This window comes from Propithecus coquereli, unplaced genomic scaffold (genome assembly GCF_000956105.1).
Source record: "Propithecus coquereli isolate 6110/MARCELLA unplaced genomic scaffold, Pcoq_1.0 Scaffold351, whole genome shotgun sequence".
Lineage (NCBI taxonomy): Eukaryota > Metazoa > Chordata > Mammalia > Primates > Indriidae > Propithecus > Propithecus coquereli.
In genome coordinates, this window is record NW_012149186.1 from 280,701 (window position 1) to 303,580 (window position 22,880).

At 47.2% G+C, this 22,880-nt stretch overlaps 1 protein-coding gene across 1 annotated transcript in view; it reads right to left on the reverse strand.

The window, feature by feature from the left end:
- The window catches only part of WDFY4 (WDFY family member 4), a 283,986-nt gene that overhangs the window by 116,378 nt on the left and 144,728 nt on the right, over nt 1-22,880 (reverse strand). The window contains exons 38-39 of the mRNA XM_012651295.1: nt 22,314-22,499; nt 21,389-21,525 (exon numbers count right to left, since the gene is read on the reverse strand). Coding sequence (XP_012506749.1) covers nt 21,389-21,525; nt 22,314-22,499 — 323 coding nt within the window. The remainder of the gene's footprint in view (nt 1-21,388; nt 21,526-22,313; nt 22,500-22,880) is intronic.

Here is a 22,880-nt window from a genome sequence, read left to right on the forward strand (position 1 = left end):
ATTCTTTTTCTTCTTTCCTTTTTTTTTGTTTGTAAAATTTTCTTCAATATTGCTGTTATATTGTTTATATGCATTTATAAGTAAAACAATCATTATGAGCATCACAAGTGACATAAAATGCTGAAAAATTTGACTAATTCTACATCTAAGGCAAATCCGACTTTTTTCTAACGTGATGCTTTGGAGACGTGCTGCAGCAATAGAGAACTCTCGGGGGGCACTTGCAGGCAAAGCAGCTGCCTTCAAAGAGCAAAGGGGCTATCCTGCCGAGGAGGGACAGGCCTCCTCAGGATGCCCTCAGGGGGTTTAGTGGGCCCAGGGTAGGAAGTTTCAGGCAGGCTGACTTCAGCATGATAATGTGAAAAGATGTTTTTGTTGCTCTGAGCATTGCAGGATGAGAGTGGGAGGCAGAGAGCATAGGCGTCCAGATTCCTTAGTTGGGTCCTTGCTAGCCATGTTACATGGGAAATCACTTAATCCTTCTGAAAATGTATTGTCCATAAAATGAGGTTACCAGTACCTCCTTTATCTATTCTGCAGAGGTGTTATGAAGCTAGGAGGAGGTGGTGGAATGAAAGTACTTTGTCAACTGCAAAGCGTCAGCCAAAGAGGCTGTTTGGGTGTAAAATATTGGCGTCATGGGTAACAACAGTTGAAAGAAATGACTTAGATGGTCTCTTCAAAATTAACACTTAGAATATGCTATATGAGTTCAGTTATAAATCTTTTTTTTTTTTCAAATAAATACCCTGTCTACAGTAGCTGCAGCCCAGGGTTGTTTACACAACTCAGATGCTCCATTTCTGGCTTCAAATTTACTCTCTGTTGCTAAGCTCAGCAAACATTCACCTACTGTTGAGCACCTACTATTTTCCAGGCACAAAGTACAAAGATGAACCCCCTATCTGGTTTTGTGGAGCCTAACAGAAGGGACAGATAGTTAAGAACTAATATGAGACAGAGTTGAGACAGAGATGACATGGTGACACAGGATACAGTGAAGGAGACACTGTAAGTGACCTTGGCATGAGCCAGTGTTCAGAGAAGACTCCCCAGGGGAGATGATGCTCGAATGAGAGGACTTACATAGAAGTCTGATGTGATTCCATTTTTTGATTTTTAGTACTTTTTGACTTGGCATCTTTGACAGCTTACTCTGCCAGTAGTTTGGAGGATGGATTTAATGAATCCAAGACTGGAAGTAGAGAGCCCCATTAGGACACTTTCATGACAGTACCTGTGAGGGTTCACACAGTGGAACAAGCTACATGGGAGAATCCAATTCAAGAACTACATGGAACGCAAAATTGGCAGGAATTGGTGACTGTATGAGAGGGCAAGAACTATTCCAAAATTTATGGTTTGCTTAACTGAGTGAATTAAAGTAGATAAACTAAAAAACACTGAGAGATCACAAAAACAAAAGGAAGAGCAAGTCTGCATGGTACGAAGACATTCTGAATTTGAAGAGTCAATGGTACAATCGGATTTCCTCAGAAGAAAGCTCGGGAGAGAGGTCCACAGTCAACACAGATTTGTGAGTCATCAGCGAATAGGTGACAGATAATCCTGAGAGATGATAAAATCCCCCAAGGAGAGTAAGGACAGAGAGGAGATTGCTGGGACAAAGTCAGAAACCTGGGGAACACCAGTGAAGTTAGGTCAGGAGAAGAAGGGTTAGAGAAGCGCTAAAAGAAACCAGAGAGAGAGATGTCATGAAACCCAAGGGCAGTTGAAGCAGAGGGAATGCAGCAGAGCAGCTCGGTAAGATGAGGCCTCACAGTGCCCATTGGGTTTGTCTGTAGAAACCGGTCATTGGTAACTTGTGCAAGAATCATCTCAGGGGAATGATTAGACAGCAACGGGTTGGCTAGAGATCTGGAGATAAGGCAAAGGAGACACTGTGTCCAGACAACTCATTCAAGAAGCTTGACTCTGAAGGAGAGAAAGAGACAGGAGACAGGCTACGCGCTAAAACAGGAAGGATAAGACACAAGTGTGTCACAGGCTGAGGGGAGCTGGGCAGTAGAAAGGAGAAGGTTGAAAAGCAAAGGAAAGAGAAAGGTCACAGATGGCACAGTTCTACAGGATAAGAGGAGAAAGGGTACACCTGCAGCCCGTGCAGAAGTTGAGCTGAGCACTGGGGAAGGGAGAGGCCCCTCGTGCTCCGAGGCTGGTGGGAAGGGCCTGAGGGTGGCTGCAGATGGCCATGAACCTGTAAGTGGGGCAGGGGAGAGTGGGTGGTTCACACCTGATGGTGTCCCTCTCCAGGGTGGGGTAGGAGGCAGGATGGCTGCTTCCCCTGAGAGCTCAGCAGGTGTCTTGCACAGAATGGCGAATGCTTGGAAGAATAGGAGAGGGAACAGACAACAGGTATGGCAGTGTGTTATCTAAGAGTATTGATAACCCAAATATTTGTTATCCCTTGGTCTGTTTTCTCAACATTACTTCCAGTTAACTAACATGCATATAGCAGTTTACAACTGACAAAGGAGTTTCCATATGTATTATTAATTTAACATTTAGCCTCCTGACAAATTTATGTGATTATTCCTATTTTAAAGAAGAGTTTACTGAGGTCAAGTGAGGATAAAGTGACTCTGTCAACACAGGAAGCAGCAGAGTCAGAAGATGAGTCCTTGGACTCTGTTACCGTGGGCACCTCCGTCACATGCATGTCTCGATGATTCTAAGAAAACATTACTTTCCCACTGGACTTTGAGTCTTTTAATGACCTGGAAAGTTGTCACACTCAGGATGTGGACAGGAGGAAGGAGACTTGGATCGGGTCAAGGGCAGAGGCCCATCTGCCTGGACAGCAGTGGATGCAGCACATCGATTAGGGACAAATTCAGAGCAGAGTTCTACATAGCTTATTGGAACTAAATAGCCTTTGCTTAGCAACTGCCAGCACATTAGAGAGTTTGAGAACCTTTGAAGTAGAACAAAGGGCCTCCAAAGGCTATTTGGAGATTTGAGAGGAAAAGCAGGTCTGGGGTTAAGGGCCTGGGCCCTGCTCTCCCAGTGCCTTCTTCAGGAAGGGTTTGGCTTCTGGAAACAGGTCGGTTCTTAGAATGGGGAATTGGGCACATCCTACCTGGAGGGTAAATTTTAAGTGAGCCGACCACAGCTTGGTGGTGTCCACCTGTGGCCAGGGGCACCTCTGGAGCTTGCCAGCTGCTGTGACATTCCTGTCCAAGCTTTCCCACAGGAAACACTCGCTGTCCACTGATGAGAGTCATTACACTTGTTTGTTTAAAGCATCATTACTCCTGTAATCACAGTTGTATGGCCTCACAAGAATGTGAAAGGCCAGTATCTGAAGGCAGCAGCACAGATCCTGCTCTGAAACTTGCTGCCAAAATTACAATTACAGGCTCTGGCCTCTCCAGCCAAGCACTGACATGTTGGGTCTGGGATGACACTGAGTAGTGAGGGAGGCCAAGTCTTCATCTGCACCGTAGCTACCATAGACCAACACGTGATTATCATTTCATCCTTTCACTCACCTTTGTCGCTGTCAGTAATTTGTCCTAAGGAAATTGTAAGATATATGCACAAATATTCAGTGGACATTGTTCACCATCCTGTTTATAGTAGCACAAAATGAAACAATTTAAATATGCACAGTGCAGGATGGTTCATCCCCATGCTAGAGTACTGTGCAGTCAGCACAAATCATGCTCTCACAAAGGGCTGCCCCCAGCACCTTGGGACCCCCTTTGGGTGGACACCATCCTGGACTGAGATGGATAACTTGAATAGTGGAGCAAAGGCTGGATTTCAGTCTCCCCTTGCCACCCTGGCCAGATGTCCTTGCAGGCAACCTACACAACAGTTCACTGCAGCCCTGGTGTCAAAAAAGATCTAATGACCAGGTTCTTGCTCTACCAAAATTTTTTAAAGGAGGTTAGAAAACAGTATGCTAACAATAACAATGATTACATTGTTATATATTTGCATAGAAAAGAAAAAACTAAAAGAAAATACAATGTGCTAGTCATTAGCGCTATTTGCTTAGTATTTCCAGTTTTCTTCTCCTGTAGGCACATGGCATGATCAGACTTCCTGCTACCTTTGAGCTAGGTGAGGCCAGCAAGAAGTGTGCAAAAGCTTTAAGGGCTCAAGAGCAATTTGCTAAGATCTCTCTTTTTTAACTTGCAGTGCAAGTGAGAAGTAAGTATTTGCTATTTTAGGCCAGTTAGATTTGGCAGTTTTTGTTACTGCAGCATAACCTAACTCTTCCTGAATAACACACGCACTGAAAATATTAGGAAGGGTTACAGTGGAATTGCATTAAAACATATTTGTGAGCAGGGAAAAAGGATCAAGAGAGCTTCAGTGAAAGCAAATCTGAGATCAGTTAAATGTGAGCACAAAGTTGGAATAATTGGAGCCACAAAATAAGTAATTTAATGGGCTTAATGGACTATAGCCCAAATTCTAAAATAAATATGGACAAGTCCCTACTGATATAAATAAGATTGAATAAATAAGTAAATGGGGGAGAAGGGACAAACCTTTTACAGAAGAATTTATAATAATATATGTGGATACCCCCTCCTCTAGGAGGTAGAGGTTAATTGCTCGCCCTCTTTTAGCACAGGATTGACCTAGTGACTTGATAAAGAATCAAGAAAGGAAAAAACAGTAACTTTATAATAGAGGAATCTGACAGACACCATATTAACTACGTGGTGAAAGTTAACATCACCAGTGATGATGCCACATGGATGTCACATGCCCTTGGTACAACGTGACAAGAAGGGCACTTCACCTCTGTGGTCTTTCTTCCAGAAATCCATAACTTCCGACTAATCATGAGAAAGACATTAAAGAAACCCACACTGAGGGACATTCTACAAAATATCTGACCAGTACTCCTCAAAACTGTCAAGGTCAGGGAAAACAAGGAAAGTCTGAGAAACTGTCACAAACCAGAGGAGACGAAGGAGACATGATAACTAAATGTAACGTGGTACCCTAGATTGAATCCCAGATCAGCACAAAAACTGATGAAATCGAAATAAAGTCTGAAGTTTAGTTAATAGTAATATACCAATGTGAATTTCTTGGCTTTGACAGAGGTACCACGGTAGTATAAAATGTTAATGGAGGAAACCGCGTGAGGAGTATATGGAAATATTGAATATGAATATGAAAAATATTCCAAAATAAAATTTATTTTCTAAAATAAAATGATAATTCACCCCACCCTTCAACCCGAACCCCATCGTGACCCTGAGATGGAGAGTGTGAGTCGCTGCTCTCTCAGGCGGATGCCATCTGTGAGCTCCCCTGGCTGTAAACAGCTTATTATATACTACATGTAATTCTCATGTTTAAAAACTATTATTCACTGGTAAATTTTGTCCCCCAAACTGGGCAGGCCAGCCACTTCATCCGGGACTTAACAAAGAAATAGTAATCAATCTCCAAAATGGTGGCAAAGCCACCTGGTGCGCACACAGAAGGCTGGTACAGAATTTACACCATCACAGATGGTTGTGTTGTCTACAGACAGTTCAGGGGAATCTTTAAAGTATTGTTGACAACTTGATTTCCATTTTATAAATACATTTTAAAACTTAACCCCATATAATACACGACTCCACTGTAGGCTGTCTTCCTTTATACTTTTTTAAAGTTTCTGTTTGTTCACTAATAAACAATTCCATAAATGAAAGCAATGGCCACGCTGTTTGATTTTAGTGTCAACTCCAGATTGCTTTAGCATCTAACTTTCTCTGGCCAAAGAGAGGTTCAAGTTTAACTCCAGTCACCTCCCACTCACCCAGGCAGGAGGGAAACTGCTGACGTGGAAGAGACTTCTGGCTCCAGAGACCACACGTGTTCACTGGCCTCTCACTGGTTACCTGTCCCCTACTGGTGCTGGCTGAGCGGATGAGGGATCTGACACACAGGGCCACACAGTTGGGTGGCAGTGAGCAAGAGACAGCCACATCTGTACGAGCACTTGGTAGTCATCACGCAAACCAGTAATTATCATCAACACTCTTTCTTTCCCAGTGTGCCTCCTTGGGGCTCCCGTGGTAGAGGATGAGCCCTGCAGAGGCAGCACTCTGCGGTGTGATGACTGGGTTCCCCTCCAGCCCCCCAGAATAAGCTCCTCAAGGGCATGATCTGGGGCCTGGCAAGTGGAGGCAACGATAAAAGTTTGAGAAATTGAAACGAAGCTCATAGACCTTCTTCACACCTCCTTTGGGCCAAATTCTCTGCAGCTAATAATTCCCTGCACAGAGTAAATGTTCCACGTGGTCAGGATTAATGAGACCCACAGGACCAGATGACAACAGGACTGGATCTTCAAAAAGCCAGGGTCAGATCTGGGCAGTTCTGGCCTCCTCCCTTGCCACATTTGAACCCTCTGAAATGCAGCCTTCTCCTGGTTTTGAAACATCCAGTAAACAGACCACCTAAACAGTTTTTCTATTATGAATCTTCCACAAAGGCTGACATATGTACCTCTAAAGACAAGTTCTTAGTGGAGGCCTGGTTTTAGTTAAATGATAGAAGCAATTAATGAGAAAACAATGAAATAAAATGCTTTCCCTGTTTGTCGGTAAATCATGTATAACATCCGTATGTGTGCTCATAAAATGTTAGCAGCCATTATGAAGAAGGTATGCTGTGCACCAGGTGACAGAACAGCCCTGTACGAAGCCACGGTCATGGTCCAGGGGTCTTTGGGGGGATGTCTATTTGGATGACTCAGGCCAGGAAACGCTCTTTTCTCCAAGTGCCCAGATAATTGCGCTTTTCTCTGCTATGTAGACACAGCCTCTGGACTCTTAATAAATGTCAAGCAATACCAGAGTAATAATCATATTTCCAGCCATAATGACAAACAACCGGTGCTCGGAGTGGGTGAGGAGGGACCAGACCTCCACAGCACAATTCATCTCTTGTTAAATTCACTCACATATTAATTTCTAAGATGAACGGCGCTTTCTAATTTGTCTTTTTTGAACTGTGATGTTTTTATTAAATTCAATCATCATGAGTACATGGAGAATGACTACTTGAAAAAAAAAAACCCCACGCTGGTGTGGCAAAGGACGACTGTTTTAAGATTGCAGGTGCCGAGCCCTCTCGAGGAAGCCAGCCTCCCACCGCTCTGCTGCCTGTGTGGGGCTCGGACGCTGGGAGGGGTCCCTGCCACGCTGGCCTTTCCTGAACTCGGCCTGTTCTCACCGTGTCTCTGTCAGCCTCGTCCTCAGAGGTAACCTTCTAGAAGACTCACACCTTCGCAGGCAGGGGTGGAAGGTCAGGAATTATGGGAAAGGGTTTGGGTGAGAGATGAATGTGAAGACCTACTCCGGGGCTTTGCAACCCATGCAGGCATCTTCCCCTGGGCACGTATTGAGACTTGAGATACTGACGTGGACTGAATTGTGTCCCTCCCCAATTCATATGTTGAAGGCTGAAGCCCCAGTACCTCAGAAAGTGACAGTGTTTGGAGCTAGGGATCTTTAAAGAAGTAATATAGTTAAAATGAGGCTGTTAGGGTGGGCCCCAATCCAATACGTGTGGTGTCCTTGTAGGAACAGGACATTAGGACACAGACACGCACAGAGAGAAGACCACGTGAGGACACGGAGAAGACAGCCACCTCCAAGCCAAGGAGAGAGGCCTCAGGAGAAACCAATCTGCCAATGCTTTGATCTTGGACCTTCGGCCTCCAGGACTGTGAGCAAACAAGTTTCTGTTGTTTCAGCCACCTGGTCTTGGTAGGGCAGCCCACGGAGATAATACAGGTGCTTTCACTCCACATAATGCCCAGCGCTGAGACACCCAGACACCCAAGTGACACTTCACAGAGACAACAACTGGGGCTGGAGTCCATGGGGAGGATTCCTCAGGCTTTAAGGAGAGCAACAAAGCTGCCTGAGTCAGGACTGCCCGCCACTGCCAGCCACGAGTGCAGCCCCTGGCAGCACTGGCTGCGATCTGGGGCCCACCACAGGAGCTTCTCAAAGGCCAGCGGGCCCCATGCCTGCCCTCCGGATGCTGCACACGCCTGCTCACCCCAGCGCTCCTGGGGCCACGTGGATACTGTCCAGTAGGTGCCCACTGCTGGGCAGCATTGGCCTTTCCTCTCCTTTAGGCTGAGCCCTCTACATGCAGCCATTGTGGGTGAAAAAAAGGCCCCAAAATAGATAGGCCTGTTTTCTTCCTGACGGCCTCCCTTCAGCCAACGATTCCCAGTACCTGCTCTAGCCTAGGCCCTGTGCTAGCACTGAAGCCTTGAAGATGAGCAAGACACAGAGCTTGCCCTCCAGGAACTTAAAATCCTCTGAGGTGGGTAAATTGGAGGATCAATCTCCCATGGAGGGGCCACACAGGGTTCCAGCAAGGCTGGAGAGGGCTCCGCAGGCCTTCAGAAGGGGCAGTGTTCTCGTAGCACAGTGGAAGGGGCTGGTCCGATAGAAGGGAGAGGCTCCTCCAAGCAGAGAGGACCACACTTGGGAGAAAACAGGATGCCTTATCACAAAATTTTAAAAAGTGGGCCTTCCTGGAGCCAAGATGCTGTGTACCACTGCAGCGGGAAACAAACTTGGAAAAGCAGTCAGGCTCCGCTGCATGAGGCTTCTTGCTCCACTGGTAACAGGTCTGAGTCTGTCCTGGACAGCGTGGGAACCAATGATGGCTTTTGATCAGGGACATGACATCTTCAGCTCTTACCTTTAAAAACTCACAGCGGGGTAGCAGGAAGGCAGGATGGGGCAGGGTAAACTAGAGTAAACCACTAGGCAGGGACCATGTACTGTGCTCACCCTGTGTCCCTGTTCTCACACCCAGGACCTGCCTCTTGGCAGCAGCATAGCTGATGGCTGAGGAATGAACATGGTAACTCTTTTGCCTCCTGCTCCACAATGGGGGACAGAAAACTGGGGCACAGAGTTGATGCTTGATGGCAAGTCTTTATAGAATGCATATTTATGGGCTTCATTCCCTAGGAATGTACTTTCTTCTATTATTTTTTTCCTGATCTCATTTCTTTATTGCATACACCCTCATCTAGAGGTACCATAATTCCTCTGGGGAGAGAGTCAGAATATAAATATTAATAAATACATAAAATTAAGTTGAGATAAACTATATAGGATACTGCAGTAATACCAAGCCAGCAGCTGGCCCATGAGGCAGATGCTCCCGACTGTTCCTTTGCACCTGGAGGGGCCCCTCCCTCACCACTAACCTGCCCTCCTCCTCCCCTGAGTCTGAGACAAAGCTCCTCCCAACCAAACTTAGGCCCTCTCTCCTCTGGGCCCTTGTTACACCATAATTGTTTCGCCAGCCTAGAAGGAGTTGCTTCACAGGTCAGCAGCTATGCCTTTTCTTGTCAGCATCCCTCCGCCTTCCCCCAAGGGCCTGAGCTAAGGCAGGAAATCAACGACTGCATGTGGAATGTTGAAAGAGGGAGGGCTCGGAGCTCAGGGAAGGCACTGGTGTTCAGCGGAGGAGTGCTGGAGATGCTAGAGAGAGATGGAGATGGAGAAGCCGACGGAGCTGTAGACACAGATGTACTTTCTGACCCCCTAAAGAACTTGGACTGGTGCTTGGCCGCTGGCTCCTGCCACCCTCCTTCCGGACCACTCCCCCATGGCATTTCAGCCACTTGGGCCTCTCTCTGTCCTCAAGCCTACAAGCCCATTCCCATCTTAAGCCTGGCACTAGCTGGGTCCTCTCTGGAGCTCTGGTCCCACAGGCATAGGACAGCTGCCCCTTCCTCTCCACTCACCCCCACCTCCTTGGAGAAGGCTTCCTGGCCCTTCCAACCTACAGCAATGTCAAGTCAGTCTCTAGCACATCATCCGTTTCCTTCAGATTTTTTCCCAATACCTAAGATTTTCTCATCCATTCCCTTTTGCTAACAGTCTGTTTCCCCTCAAACAGAGAGCAGGCGCCTCCTATGTTTTACTCAACTGCCACCCAAGCCCACAGAGCAGGTCCCAGATGCAGAGGCCCGGGAATCAAGAGTCATCCCCCCTACGCTGGTTCGATTGTTCTTTCATTTCACTCAAGGATTCCAGCAATGACGGTCATCACACCCTGTTACAGTAATAAGTAAATTAGCACCCAAGGAGCCCCGGCCTCATTCTCGGCCCCCAGGCACTGGACGCAGCGCTTCCCTCTGCTGCCTTCCCCCTGCCCTCTCTGTTCAGTCTCTCCTCCCTTCTGTGCCAGGCCCAAGAGCCAAGTATGCGCCAACCCCCATCAACGATGGGAAAGAGAAGAAAATTTCAGAACTTTCTGTTCTGAGACTTTGAAAGACTTTTTTAATTAACCAAAATGGTTTCTCATAATAGATGGGTCCCAGGGCGAGAGCGCGGCTGTAACTCACGCGACAGGCGCCTGGGCGGCTGGGCTGCGAGCGGGGCCTCGCGGGTTGTGAATGGCAGCAGCGCCTCAGGAGGGCCCCAGACTGATTCTCCACTCCATGGCCATCTGCCGTTTCATCATTTATATAGTTTGGGACACTTCTGTCTTTTGGAACACTAGAGCATTTTTGTGTTGATGAGTAAGTTTTTTAATATTTAAATTTAGAGAAATAATCCAAAATGTGTTTCCCCCGTAAGTCATAATTTTTAACAATTAAAAGCATTACCTGGGATGTTGATACCTTCCCCCAAACCGTAACTTTAATTTTCAGAATGAAGGTATGCCTCACACTGGGGAAACCAAGATAAACAAATATGAACCTCAAGATAGATGCCTGGGTATAATTATCCTTTAAAGTACAGAACTACATTGGTTTTCAAAAAGATTCAACCCAGGATTCCTTTAAATTGCCAGATTCCTACATTAATTTCAAATCTGTTTTAATTTATAAAACCTTGATATGTAAACATTTTTTTTCTGAAACCCATCTACCCAGATTTTTCTTAGATGTCATCTAACTAGGAAGACAAATAACTAGACTATAAGGACTCCTTAAATATAGGAAACGTGTTATTCAACTCTATATTCATAGCAAGGAATGTTACGCCTACTCAATACGTTCATGTATTGTTGAATTGCACATGGTAAAGTATTATATAAATACTTTATATGAAATTAAAATATTTTGAGCTGAGCTGCACATTTGGACCTTAAGTTACCTGAAATATTCCTCAATGACACCCTTCATATATGGCATATAAACACGGTTAGCCTACTTTCTAATAAAATAAGTCACTATAGGAGAGAAAGGAACAAAAATTAGTAAATACCTAGCAGAGGGTGATCTAGTTAACTAGATCTAGTTAAGCAGATCTAGTTAACTTTTCAGACTAGACATTTCTGTTTGGGTAGAAGTTTTTGGAGAAGGAACTGAGTATCTGTCCTTAAGGACTTTTCAAAGTGTCATTTAGATACATGCATCTTTCAATGGGCAGCAGTTTGTAACCACAGGTGGACAACATTCCACGGATCTCTGGAGATTACATGACCTCGGTGCCTGCTCTCTTGGAGATGTTTCAGACTATCATTCTGCTGCCAAAAGCAAACCATCTTTAACTCCATATCTTGTGAGGATGAATGACCCAAAGAATAGTCAAAGAGATGGCACTGGGCCAGTCTCAGGTGGCGGGGCACAGGATGGAGTGCTGTGACAGAGTCCTCCCTTAGAGGCAGTTGTGGACAAGGAAGAGTGTGACTAGTAGGAGACAGAACTCCAGGCAAGCCATGGATAAAGTGAGTCATTGTGGCTACTGATCATTCATTAAGTGTGTGGGCCTTGCACTTATGAGATGCTTGCTGCACACGAGGAGAAGATTGGCATCATCCAATTTTAGCATCGGGCTCCCTTGGTTAGTTCGAGGTCTCTGCTAACCTGGCCACTGTCCTTTTTTATGAACTAGCAAAAGGACCCCCATTTGGACAGACAAATGAGAATAAGGTATCCTCCTTTTGGGTGGCCACAGATCGCACCACGACTCATGGCTTGCTGCAGAGCTCAGGCAGAAGTCAGGGCCCACCCCAGAGACTGCCCTCTCTGTGGAGCCCTGGTCCTGACAGGGGTCAGTGTCCTTGGCAGTGATGCTGCTTCTCACTGCAGGCCAGACAGGCTCAGGTTTACACGAGTTGCCATGCGATGATGATGCCTGCCCACCTAGGACCAGCCTCTCTCTGCTTGGACTGTCAGCATCGCCGTCTGCACCCACACTGATGAGCGGTGAGTGGTTCAGCCAATTCTGTTCATAGCCAGGCCCTGACACTGATTCCGTTAAGGGGACAAAGAAGTCTCTCTAAAGCCTCTGTATTCTTTTTGCATTTACCTAAAATCTTCTTCACACAAAACTGAGAGGCTCGGATCCAGCACCAACCACCCCCGGAAACATCAAGAAGAGGCTGATGGGATTCACTATCATGAGCAGAGACTTTTCTTCTTCATGTGATCAGCTGACATCAGCTTGATGCTCAAACAGTCCAGGGTCTTCATGTACAAAGATGACAGAGCGGACATCATGTCCACTGAATGGTCTGCTTTAGTAAAAGATGACGTTCCAGGATTTGATAGGAATCATCTGAAAGAGGAAAGCTTTGGGGACTTGGATGTGGTGGCTTCTCTGCAGGGAGCCTGTTTCCCAGAAGCTATCGGGGACTCCGTGATGTTTCGGGAGGGGCCCTAATCTAACAAGGTTACTGTGTTTATCACCACAGCCTGCTCGTTCCATTAATACAATTTCATCAGAAACCAAGGGGCTGCCCTAAAAAGGCAGGAAAATGTGAATTTGCAACCAAGGATGGCTGGACCACGAGTTTCCCTTTCCTGTGTAGGTAGAAGAACATGTGTAACCTGTTTTCAGCAAATTGTTGATTATATCCACCAAACCTAACCTCACAGAAATGATACATTCAAAGGTCTGCACTAAAATGCCTTTAAAGGGAAAGCCTGGCTATGAGTTACACAAATTTTTCAGAAAAAAAATCAGTTGTGATATTTTTAAACATAAAAACCCACAAACATGTTAAATAAAATTATCAAATAAGAAAAAAAAAGCACAAAGCACAGTAACAAATTTATCAACTGAACACTTCGTGGCATATAGTACAACCACCTCGCTATGAGTCAAACACTCAACAGCAGAATGGCCACGTTAATACATACTACTGATGGCAAAATGACTGCTTTCACTGAAGAAAAAACAAAAACTATGTTGCTCTGAGCAGTTTTGAAATGAATATCTGATTCAAAACTTCCCCTGTGCATAGAATTGCATGCTAATTTACATTTTAATTACTTCCTAAGAAATCAAAAGCATTTGTTGACAGTAGAACATAATGTCAACTTCATGGTGCACTGTTGGTGGATGCTTAATGAACTTAATTAGATAATTAGTGATGTTAATTATCCTTCTCTTATGAAGATAAAGATGTCTCACAAATGATGCACTCGGTAAAGAAACATCATTAAAGGTATCTGTGTTTGCTTTGTTCATTTGCAGCTATTTTTCAAACTCCTGTAACAGGGACTTGTCATAAACTGATGACATTTAAGACTTCCTTACAAGGAAAAAGAAAGGCCACTATCTTCCATCAGCCCGTCACTGTCCTTCTCCCTTATTCTGGACACTAATGCTGTATTGGTGATGTTGCTGCTTTCCCGAACACCTTCGCTGCGTGGAACTACCATCCCTGTTCGGTTCTGGTGTGGAATTTCTTGTGCAAATGAGCTCCTTCCTGTTCACTTCTCACTGATGTGACGGGTGGATTCTAACATCAATTGCTTGCAGAACGGGGTCTGTGTGTGTGTGTGTGTGTGTGTGTGTGTGTGTGTGCCCATGTGCATGTGTGTTAGTCAAGGGAAGAGAGAAGATGAGAGGGAGTGCCCAGACAGCTATAAGAAAACCTAAAGGGCTAATACACCCCCTCCCCCCTGCCCCAGCCTGGTGGCATTTCTGTGACCCTACAGTGGTGTGTTCCCACCTCCATCGCCAGACACTGCACCTCTAGAGGAAGCTCATGTGCGTGCATTCTGGGTGTGGTGCAGAAACACAGCTGTCTGCAAAACAGAGGCCTATGGTACATGCTACATAGACTTTGCTTTTAGTTGAAGTGAAAAAGGAAATTTTTGAGGTTTAAAAAATATTAGACTTCATTATTTTTCTCTTTCTTCCTTGCCTCCCAAAACCACCATAATCTGAGCATAATGGAAGTCCTTTCTGGAAACAGTCCTAGCCCAGGCAGCATGACGAAGAGCTCTTAGGGCAGGCTGGGGAGAGAGGCATTATTTTTAGGGTCAGTTGTCTTGGAAAAAGCATCAAGAGAAAAGTATTTCTTGGCAGCACTGCCCACCACAACTGGGAAAACCCAGACTCTGGCAGAAGGCCCTATTACATCTGTCACACCCGCAGAGAAGTTTACACTTTCCAGGGTGGTTTTCTTAAAATGATACTTTTATTTGTGTCTGAGTGGTTTTATTCCTCTAACATAGTCCTATTTCATTACTTGTTCACAAGACTTCTCCTACCACCACCACCAACACAACTAGGTTTCCCGACAGTACAGCATCACGACCTCTTACGAAGCCTGTGTTTTCAGGTTTTCTGAGTCTTTTCCCTGGTTTTCCATAGCTTGTCCCTCCAGCCTGCTCGATCCTGATCTGTGGGCACAGGCTGGCCTCTCTGCTCTCCTGTCGCACCAGCTAGAACCTGTCCCAGAGGTCTCACGTCTCTTTTGCTCCTCAGCCCCTTCAGTTTTAGAAGTCCACCTGTGTCTTCACATTCCCTCAAATACAGGCCCCTGCTTCCAAACTTCTCTCGTAGTCAGATTCATCTCCTGGACAAGTCCTTTCTCTTTTTCCACAAACACTACATTAAACTTACCACACAGTTAAGTAAAAAGATTCCCCACAATGACCTCTGAATTTCAAATTTTTAAAATTTCCTGCAACCTCTTAAAGATCTTTGACTTTAACTTTCGCAGTAGAGTTTCTCTGCAAATTTTGACTTTTGTTTTCACAATTGCATTTGGACTTCCTCAGCTCTCACCCTCTATTCTACCTTCATTTGAAAGCTGATTCTTTCTATCTTCCCAAATCCATTCTCACCCCTGGGGCTCTCCAGACACACCAGCTGTTTAATCCCAGGGGAGTGATCTGAGGCCCGCACCTCAGGCGATGCTCCCCGGCACACAGACAGCCTGGGTGTTAAACTAGAGTGCAGCTGCGTCATCAGCAGAACTCATCGTCTTTCTTCCTGAAGCTGCGGCATGGGGCTCTCGGAGGCTAAACGTGCCTTCAGCCTCAGCTAGACAGTCCCTCATCAGCAGGAAACAAACGCAAACGCGCCACAAGTAAGACATGAACTGCTTGAGAACTCCCACAGTGATTGCTAATGCCCTGCAGCTCTGCACACTTGCTTTCTTCCCTGCAATTTTTATTTGGGTTTCATGATTTCTGTAAAGAGAAAATAAGCATCCAGAAACATTTGCGCATGAAATAATACGATGTCTGGGATGTTGCTTCAAAATTGTTCAGTGCAGAGGGGGAAAGCGGGTAGTGATAAGAGGGAGAACAGATTGGCCATGAGATGAAAATTGTTGAAGTCAAGCAATGGATAGATACATGGGGATTCATTATATTAATTTCCCTACTTCTGTATATGTTCAAAAATTTCCACAATGATTTTTTTTAAAGAGATAATGCATGAAGTGCTCAGAGAGGGTGGTCAAAAATGTCATTTCCCTTGCCAGGGACCTCAACTAGGGCTGCTTTGAACAGAGCTGTCCCCAAGCTGCCAGCCTCAGTTTGCACCTTGCCCTCCGCCAGGGACAGCGCTGCACCATGGCTGGGTGGGGACAGTGGGGCTGGCACATGATAAGGGAAGGAGCCAGTGGCAGATCACAGGCCCCTGCCCACACAGGTCCCTTGACTCTGAGGTCACCAAGGCCCCCGAAGTGGACACTGCTGGTTGCACAGGGGGAGGTGGGCAGGGCTCTCCCCCAGAGGAGCTTTTAGAGGATAGGGTGGTAGGATGTCTCATGTTCTCCCTTATTTTGCCAGGGCAGAAGGAGAATTCCTACAAAAGTTTGTCTATTACATTTTTGCAACTTCAGTGTGTCAACCTTTGGCTTCTGGTGCCTTCTCATCCCCTTCTGTTAATTTTCATACAGCCCTGACTTCCCTACATGGGCCATTGCAGCTTGCTAATATATGGCATTGAAACCAGCAACTGGGAGCTTGTGCAGCTATCCCCAAAAGTCAGTGGTACATGAGGGACAGGGGGCCTGACCCTCCTTCATGGGGTCCTGCTCCTCTGTAAGCCCCCAAGCTTTGCTGGGAGGCTGGCGTGTGGACCTTGCTCCTCTGGTGGGGCCTGCCTGGCCGCCCGCATGGGAGGCTGCCCACACGTTACAGCTGATCCTGAGAGGAAGATGGGTGAGACCCAGTTCACGCTCTGTCCACAAGAAGAGCGCCAGTCAGGGTGGCGCATCTACCTCCACACCTCTAAGGGCTAGAAGTGGCTGCCCTACACTTTTGACCCCTTCCTCTGGCTCTCGTTCCTCCCTGTTCTCTGAAGAGTGGACAGAGCCATCCAAGTCCCACCCCTCCTATGCCCGGTGCCCTCTCTTCTCAGAGCCAGGCCTCTGCCCTGGGTGCCCGTCTCGCTTGTCCCAGCCTCAGATGAACAAAATTTTCTTGCGTGTTCTTTGGTGTTCACTACTCCAACCGCTGCTGCTGCAGCTCCCACCGCCTCTCCCCGAACCATGCTACAGCTCCTGGCTCAGCTCCTCCTTAAGGACCCTCACCTAAAATCTCACCTGTAGGAACAGACGTGCCCCTCTCCTGTTTAACCCCCACCTACATGCAAACGTGAACGTCTAGCCCAGCCCACAGCGCTCCCTGACCTGGCCTCTGTCCACCCCCTTGGTGCTGGTCTTGCCACCTGCAAAGCCCCAGCTTTCTCCCCACCCAAGTGCCCTGCACCACGCAGGGTTTGAACCCACTGCCCCTTCCAGACTTGGCTCTAGGTGTCGCTGCCTCCCCAGCCCCTGCCCCCGTTCCCTGGGTGCTCATTTTCTGTTTGCTAACACTTTTTTTTTAAACAGATGATGACACGTTTTATATTTTGGAATAATTTTAGATTTGCAGGAAAGTTACAAAGATAGCACAGAGAGTTTCTGTCTGCCCTTCACCTGGTTTCCCGAGATGTCAGTTAACATCACACGTTGCCATGGTGTATCTGTCAAAACTAAGAAACTAGCATGGTTGTTGACGTCTTTCAATTTGTTTTTAAGCAGGGAAGTCTGAGACTGAGCGGGCGAGCAAAGCAAGCCCACTGCTGTGAGGAGGGGCAGCGGCCAGCGAGTGCAGTGAGCATTCCTCCAAGCAGAGCACGGCCTGCAGAACACCCTGAGGTGGCCTTTGATGGACTCACGGGAGCCCAAGTTCCCAACCTCTGTCCAACAGGCTGAGACCCCTGGCTTTTACTATGCCAGGGGTGGTGACTTCATAATTTGATCCCAGAAGTGACTACTGTGACAGCACCAGAAAGAAAAGGAGCAGAAATGACATCTATCAACTCAGCCTTGCCTCAAAGTTCAGCTCACCTGCCAAGAAGAGAACGTTTTCCACTGAAAATGAAGGTAGGTAAGAGGAATTACGAATCCTACATCATATGTCTCACTCCAAGGAACAATTTATCAGTGCTATAGAGCTGTCAGCTGCTGACATGATAAGGAATAACACCAAATGAATAATGTTTCCTCCAATACCAACTCCTTTAATTACGAGCCTCTTCTTTCCAGAAGAGAGACAGAAGATGTAGAAACCCCAATTTCATGCACTTGTGCCTGAATAATGTCTCCATGCTGCTTTTTCCAGATGGCGGCCTTCTCACTGGAGGGACTGATGATGGGGGCATATTTAGGGAAAAACCAATAACGGAGTCTTTAACCTTCAACAACAAAAAGCGTGTTGTACAAAATGTTCCTTGGGATACATTAGAAAATATCAATTACATTGCTCACTGAGGTGTAATCAGCTGTAATAATCAAAATTAATTTTTAAAAATAATTAAACAGACCCCAGGGCAAATAGTTGATGCTCTTATACTATGACATCACAGCGTACATATGTACCTGAGAAGTTGTGCCTTCTGTTAGCGACAAAGGCATCTCGCAGAGATGAGTGATGGATTCCAGGTCTGAAGGCTGCTGAGCCTCCTCTCAGCAAAGGGAGGGCGAGCGTCTGGGCCCTCGCTCTGTGCACTTCCCCGCACATTCTTTAAGGGCCTGCTATGTGGCAGGCCCTGTGCCCAGCCCCGACGGAGCTACTCGTATAGGATACTGATAAGCAAAGATACAGTTGATGTTTAAAATTAAGAGTCCCTTTGTTTTGAAAATAATGTTTTTAAAAATCCACAAGATAATGTAACTGTAGAAAGGATAAACAAATCAGGTTGAAGGTAAAGTGGGCTCAAAGGGGCAGGAAGAAGCCATGGAGAAGTTTGTGCGCGTGCATACTTGTGTTTGTGGACGTGTGTGTTACAGAAATTTATCCCCCCAGGTGTGTACAGTCACAAAAGCTGGACCATGCTTCTCTCTCTGGGCTTCCAGATCAAAACTAAAACCATATTCAGTTGCAAAATCCTGCTGTTCTTGAGTTTCTGAAAGTGAGGTTCTTCCTCGTGCTGATAGCTGAGGAGACTCCTGCGGCTGCGCGAAAGCTGGGGTGGCTGTGGGTGACTCTCTACTCCAGTCCAGCCACACTGGCCCTTGCTGCCCTGGAGCACCCAGCACAAGCCTGCCTCGGGGCCAGTGCCTGACCATCCTCTCTGCCGAGTCACAAGGCTCGTGTTCTTCCTAAACTCTCCCCTCTGCCCCAGTGCCCTGTTGCCAAAGACGCTTCACTGACGTTCTCCATCTAAACAGCCGGCCTCTCTCTTGCCATTCTCCCTCCCCTGATCCTACAAAATCTCTCCTCATTGCAACCAGCGCCCCTAGCATTTATGAATTTATTTATCTGCTTATTGTCTATCTTTGTACCTTAGAATGCAGCTCCATGAGAGCAGAGAATATGTCAGTTTTGCTCCCTGCTGTAACCTCAGTGCTTAGAGCAGGATACACACTAACCATTCAATAAATATTTGTTGAATAAATGAATAAAAGCCTCAACTGATGTAGACAACAACATCTTCAGCAGTCTGCCTTCACCAAAGACAGCCAGCTTTGGACATTCTTTTTCCAGATCTCTCAATGTGAGCCAAGAGCAAACTGTCACAAGTCACTCAGTACACCTACCCAAACACTGCAGCCTCCTCAAGCTTCTCTCAGATGAGCTGTTGTTGCTCAACCCACCTCCCTGGTACTCAAGGCCACTGAGTTGTGCCAATGACAGTGACTGGGGAAGGAGCCCTGACAAGAGGCAGCATGGACAGGTGCAAGGCTCCCACAAAATGAATGTCCATGCCCACACCCTGACCATCCCTTGCCTAGCTCCCAGACAGGCCGACCTGACTTTCCGGGGATAGTGCTAACTTGATCAAGGAGTAGAAGCTCCAGGGTGAAGCCAAGGGAAGACAGGCTGGACCCCTCCTGCCACAATGATGTTGGCAGAAGCAGACGCCTGGGCAAGTGGGAGTGCTCCAGGCTCCTGGGCTCAGTACACAGCATCCCCTGTGGGATGGCTTCCTCTTGGCAGAGAGAGCTATAAAGTAACACAGAATTATGTAAGTGGTCTTCTATTTCTAAAGCGCATGCAGTTTCCAAGTGCTTCCCCACGTTCTGGTGCAAACAGAGCACATTTTCAAGTTGCAAACTCAGGAAAGGAGGCTCTGAGAGGTTCTGTGAATTGCCTACGGTCTTTCTCAGCAGCACGGAGACAGGATCCTATCTTCAGTCTGCCAATTAAAGGCTGCAAAGCCTTAATCTTTTCAGATTCAGCTTCCACACCTATGTAACAGAGCTAATAATGCCTGTCTTATGTAGCTGTTATAAAATCTGAGTTATACACGCATTCATTCATTCAGTGAGTCTATGAACACATTCATCGAACACTGTCTTCAGCAAGTCAACACACCGAAGATACAGCCTGAATAAGGTGTAGGCTTCGCCCTCAGTTCTCAGCTCCAGGTGGGGGGCCAGCCCAGCTAAACTCATTTCTGGCTTTCCCTTCTACATCTGGGCTCTCTCTCCATGTGCCCTGAAGCCTACAATTCCTAAAGATTGGAAAGAGAAATTCTCTGTCCCCTGGCTGCCTAGGCAGTTGCAAGCAGCCCCTTACTCCTCTCTTCTCCCCATCATCTGGTGACTGTGCCTGCCCATCAGTCACTGACCACAGGACAACAGATTCTGAGCAGATGGAGTTTTGGGCTGAGAGCTAGGACCCAGGTAATCTGTCGTCAGCTGCCTCCTCCACCTCCCCAGGGAGCCCTGCCTGAGTTCCCACAGTTATCTGCGCCACTGTGGACATAGGCCTGCTGGCCCCGAGGCCATGTCCAGCAACAGCCACAGTCTGCTCTGGAGAAGTCAGAGACCCCAGCATTAGAATATATGGCAGACTGTGTCTTCTGGAAAGAGTCTCAGTCACCTTTCCAGTCCTACGTGTTCTTGCAGAACCTGCCACTCCTTCATGAGGAGATGGAGTATATTTCTCTCCCCTCGAACTTAGGCAGAACTTTGTGTCTGTCTCCACACGGGTGAGAATGCCACACAGCTTCTGAAGCTAGGCTGTAAAAGGCAACATGGCTTCTGTCCGGTGCTCACTCTCTGTCTGTCTGTCTCTTTCCATTAGCCCTGGAAACCCTGCCACCATGCCGTAAAGAAGCCAGTTCTGTGAGGAGGTCACGTGCAGGTGCTCCAAAGTATGGCCTCAGGAAAGGCCTCAGACGAGCGCCAGCAGCAGCCACCAGATCTGTCACCAAGCCTTCCCATGATCTGAGCCGAGGCCCCAGAGTTGTGGAGCTGAGATGCCCGCTCTCCCGCTGGTCTCCAAATTCCTTACACTAGTGCCCATGATCACAAAACATCACTGGCAGTGCCTCTGAGTTTTAGAAGGATCTGTTATGCAGCTTTCAAGAAATGGACTAGAAAACCCCAATGGCTCTGCCCCACGAGGTCAACAGGGCCCACCACTGCGTGTCCGGAAATGGAGCCAACGTTTCTGCCCCCTTTGCTGGGCTCGCACACCCAGCCGTGCTGAGCAGTGGGCTGCTGCCTGCTAAATACACCCGACTCCGGGGAAGAAGAGGAACAAGGAGCCAGCTCAGGCCCTGGCTCCTCTAGACATGGCCTCAGCTGGGAAGCCACATACCCTTACATGCTCCCAAGAACATGGAATTAGATCGCATCCAGTGACAGACAGCAGAGAGAAGACACAGCTCATGGGGTTTGAAGCAAATGCCTGGTGCTTCTCTAAGGAAAAGGTGTCCAGGCTCACCTCTGTCTTGCACTCAGGATCCTTGACCTGCCGCCCCGGCATCAGTCTCATGGCTGAGGACAGGCTTCCACTCCACGAAGTGACTTTGCTATGGTGGGTGACGTTTGAGCGACTGGCCAGTGACTTCTTCTCAGATGCTGGGGACAGGGAAGCAAAGAACGTCAGAGGTGAAGTAAAAACACACACCATTTCTACAGCTGACAGGAGCCTACTGTGGCTGCTTCCAATAAGGGAAGAGCCCAGGTTACAAGCCCACGCTGCTGTCTTCTGACCCTCCCTTGGCTAACAAACACCGTGAGATTTCAGGTCACTGGGCATGGAATAAACCCCGAGCTCCACAGTGTGTTCATGTGCAGTGAGGTAAAGGGCAAGTTAGCTGAAGTTGCTGAGCCCCGGGACTCTCATCTTGTCGAGTGGGAATAATAGTATCTAAACTCACCAGGTGTCATGAAGATTAGATAAGACTATATATTTAAAGGATCTGGAATGCAGAAAGTGTTCAATATACAGTTGACATGTATATACATGTATATACAGGGACAATATACAGGGACATGAGGACCTGAGGCTCAAGGTCATCACATGACTTGGTGCAGAGTTTCTGAGCTAGTAGGTGGAACTCAGGGCAAGACCTAGAACCCCAAGCTCCTGAGCCAGGCCACAGCCTCCACACAGTGGCCCCTTCCTTACTGGAATCTGCCTGCTTGGTTGGCACCTCTGGACTTCCTTTCTCCCAAGATGCAATGCAACATTCATTCTTTGTGAGGAAAGGTCCATGAGGTTTTAGTGATGTAAATCCCATCCACCAAAGGGACGAGACAAAGGGTCTGGGTGGAAAAGGCTCTGGGCCCTGAGTGGAACTTGGAGGAGTCTGGCTCTATGAGACCTAGCAGCTCCCATTCCCTGGAGCCAAGTGGACAGAGACCTAAGTAATGCTGCCAGGCCTTGAGCATTGTCTCCTCCCAGAGTGGGGTGACCTCTTCAATCTTCACTTCACTCTCTCCAGGTTTCACAGAGAGATCGATCTTGAAAGCATCTTCCAGTGCCTGCCGCCTCTGTGCCACGAGCTTCTGCCAGAGAGTCTGCACTGTCGCCTGGATGTTGTGCTGGACTAGCAGAGAGAGCACATGGTACAATCAGGCCAACCGCAGTGAACCTCCCAGAGAAGGCTAGGAGATGGTGCACCGTGAGTGGTTTTACCCATATCCTTCTCACTTCATGTCTGGAACATCACTCCAGTTTGCAAGCTCCAGCCAGGAGCAGTCAGTATGTAGAGCCACAGGACTGACAACAATGCTGCCAACATCCATGCGAGCTGGCCTCCCCCACCTTTAACTGCCTACCACCAAGTCCTGCCTGCCTCACATGTCTATGCTGGGAGACATGATGGATGGGCTCAGAGAGCCTCTTTACCCAACACCTCAATTCTGCTGCATGCCACAGAAATACCCTGTGTGGGCTCTGGGTAGCCAAATGGCTCCTTCCAACATTC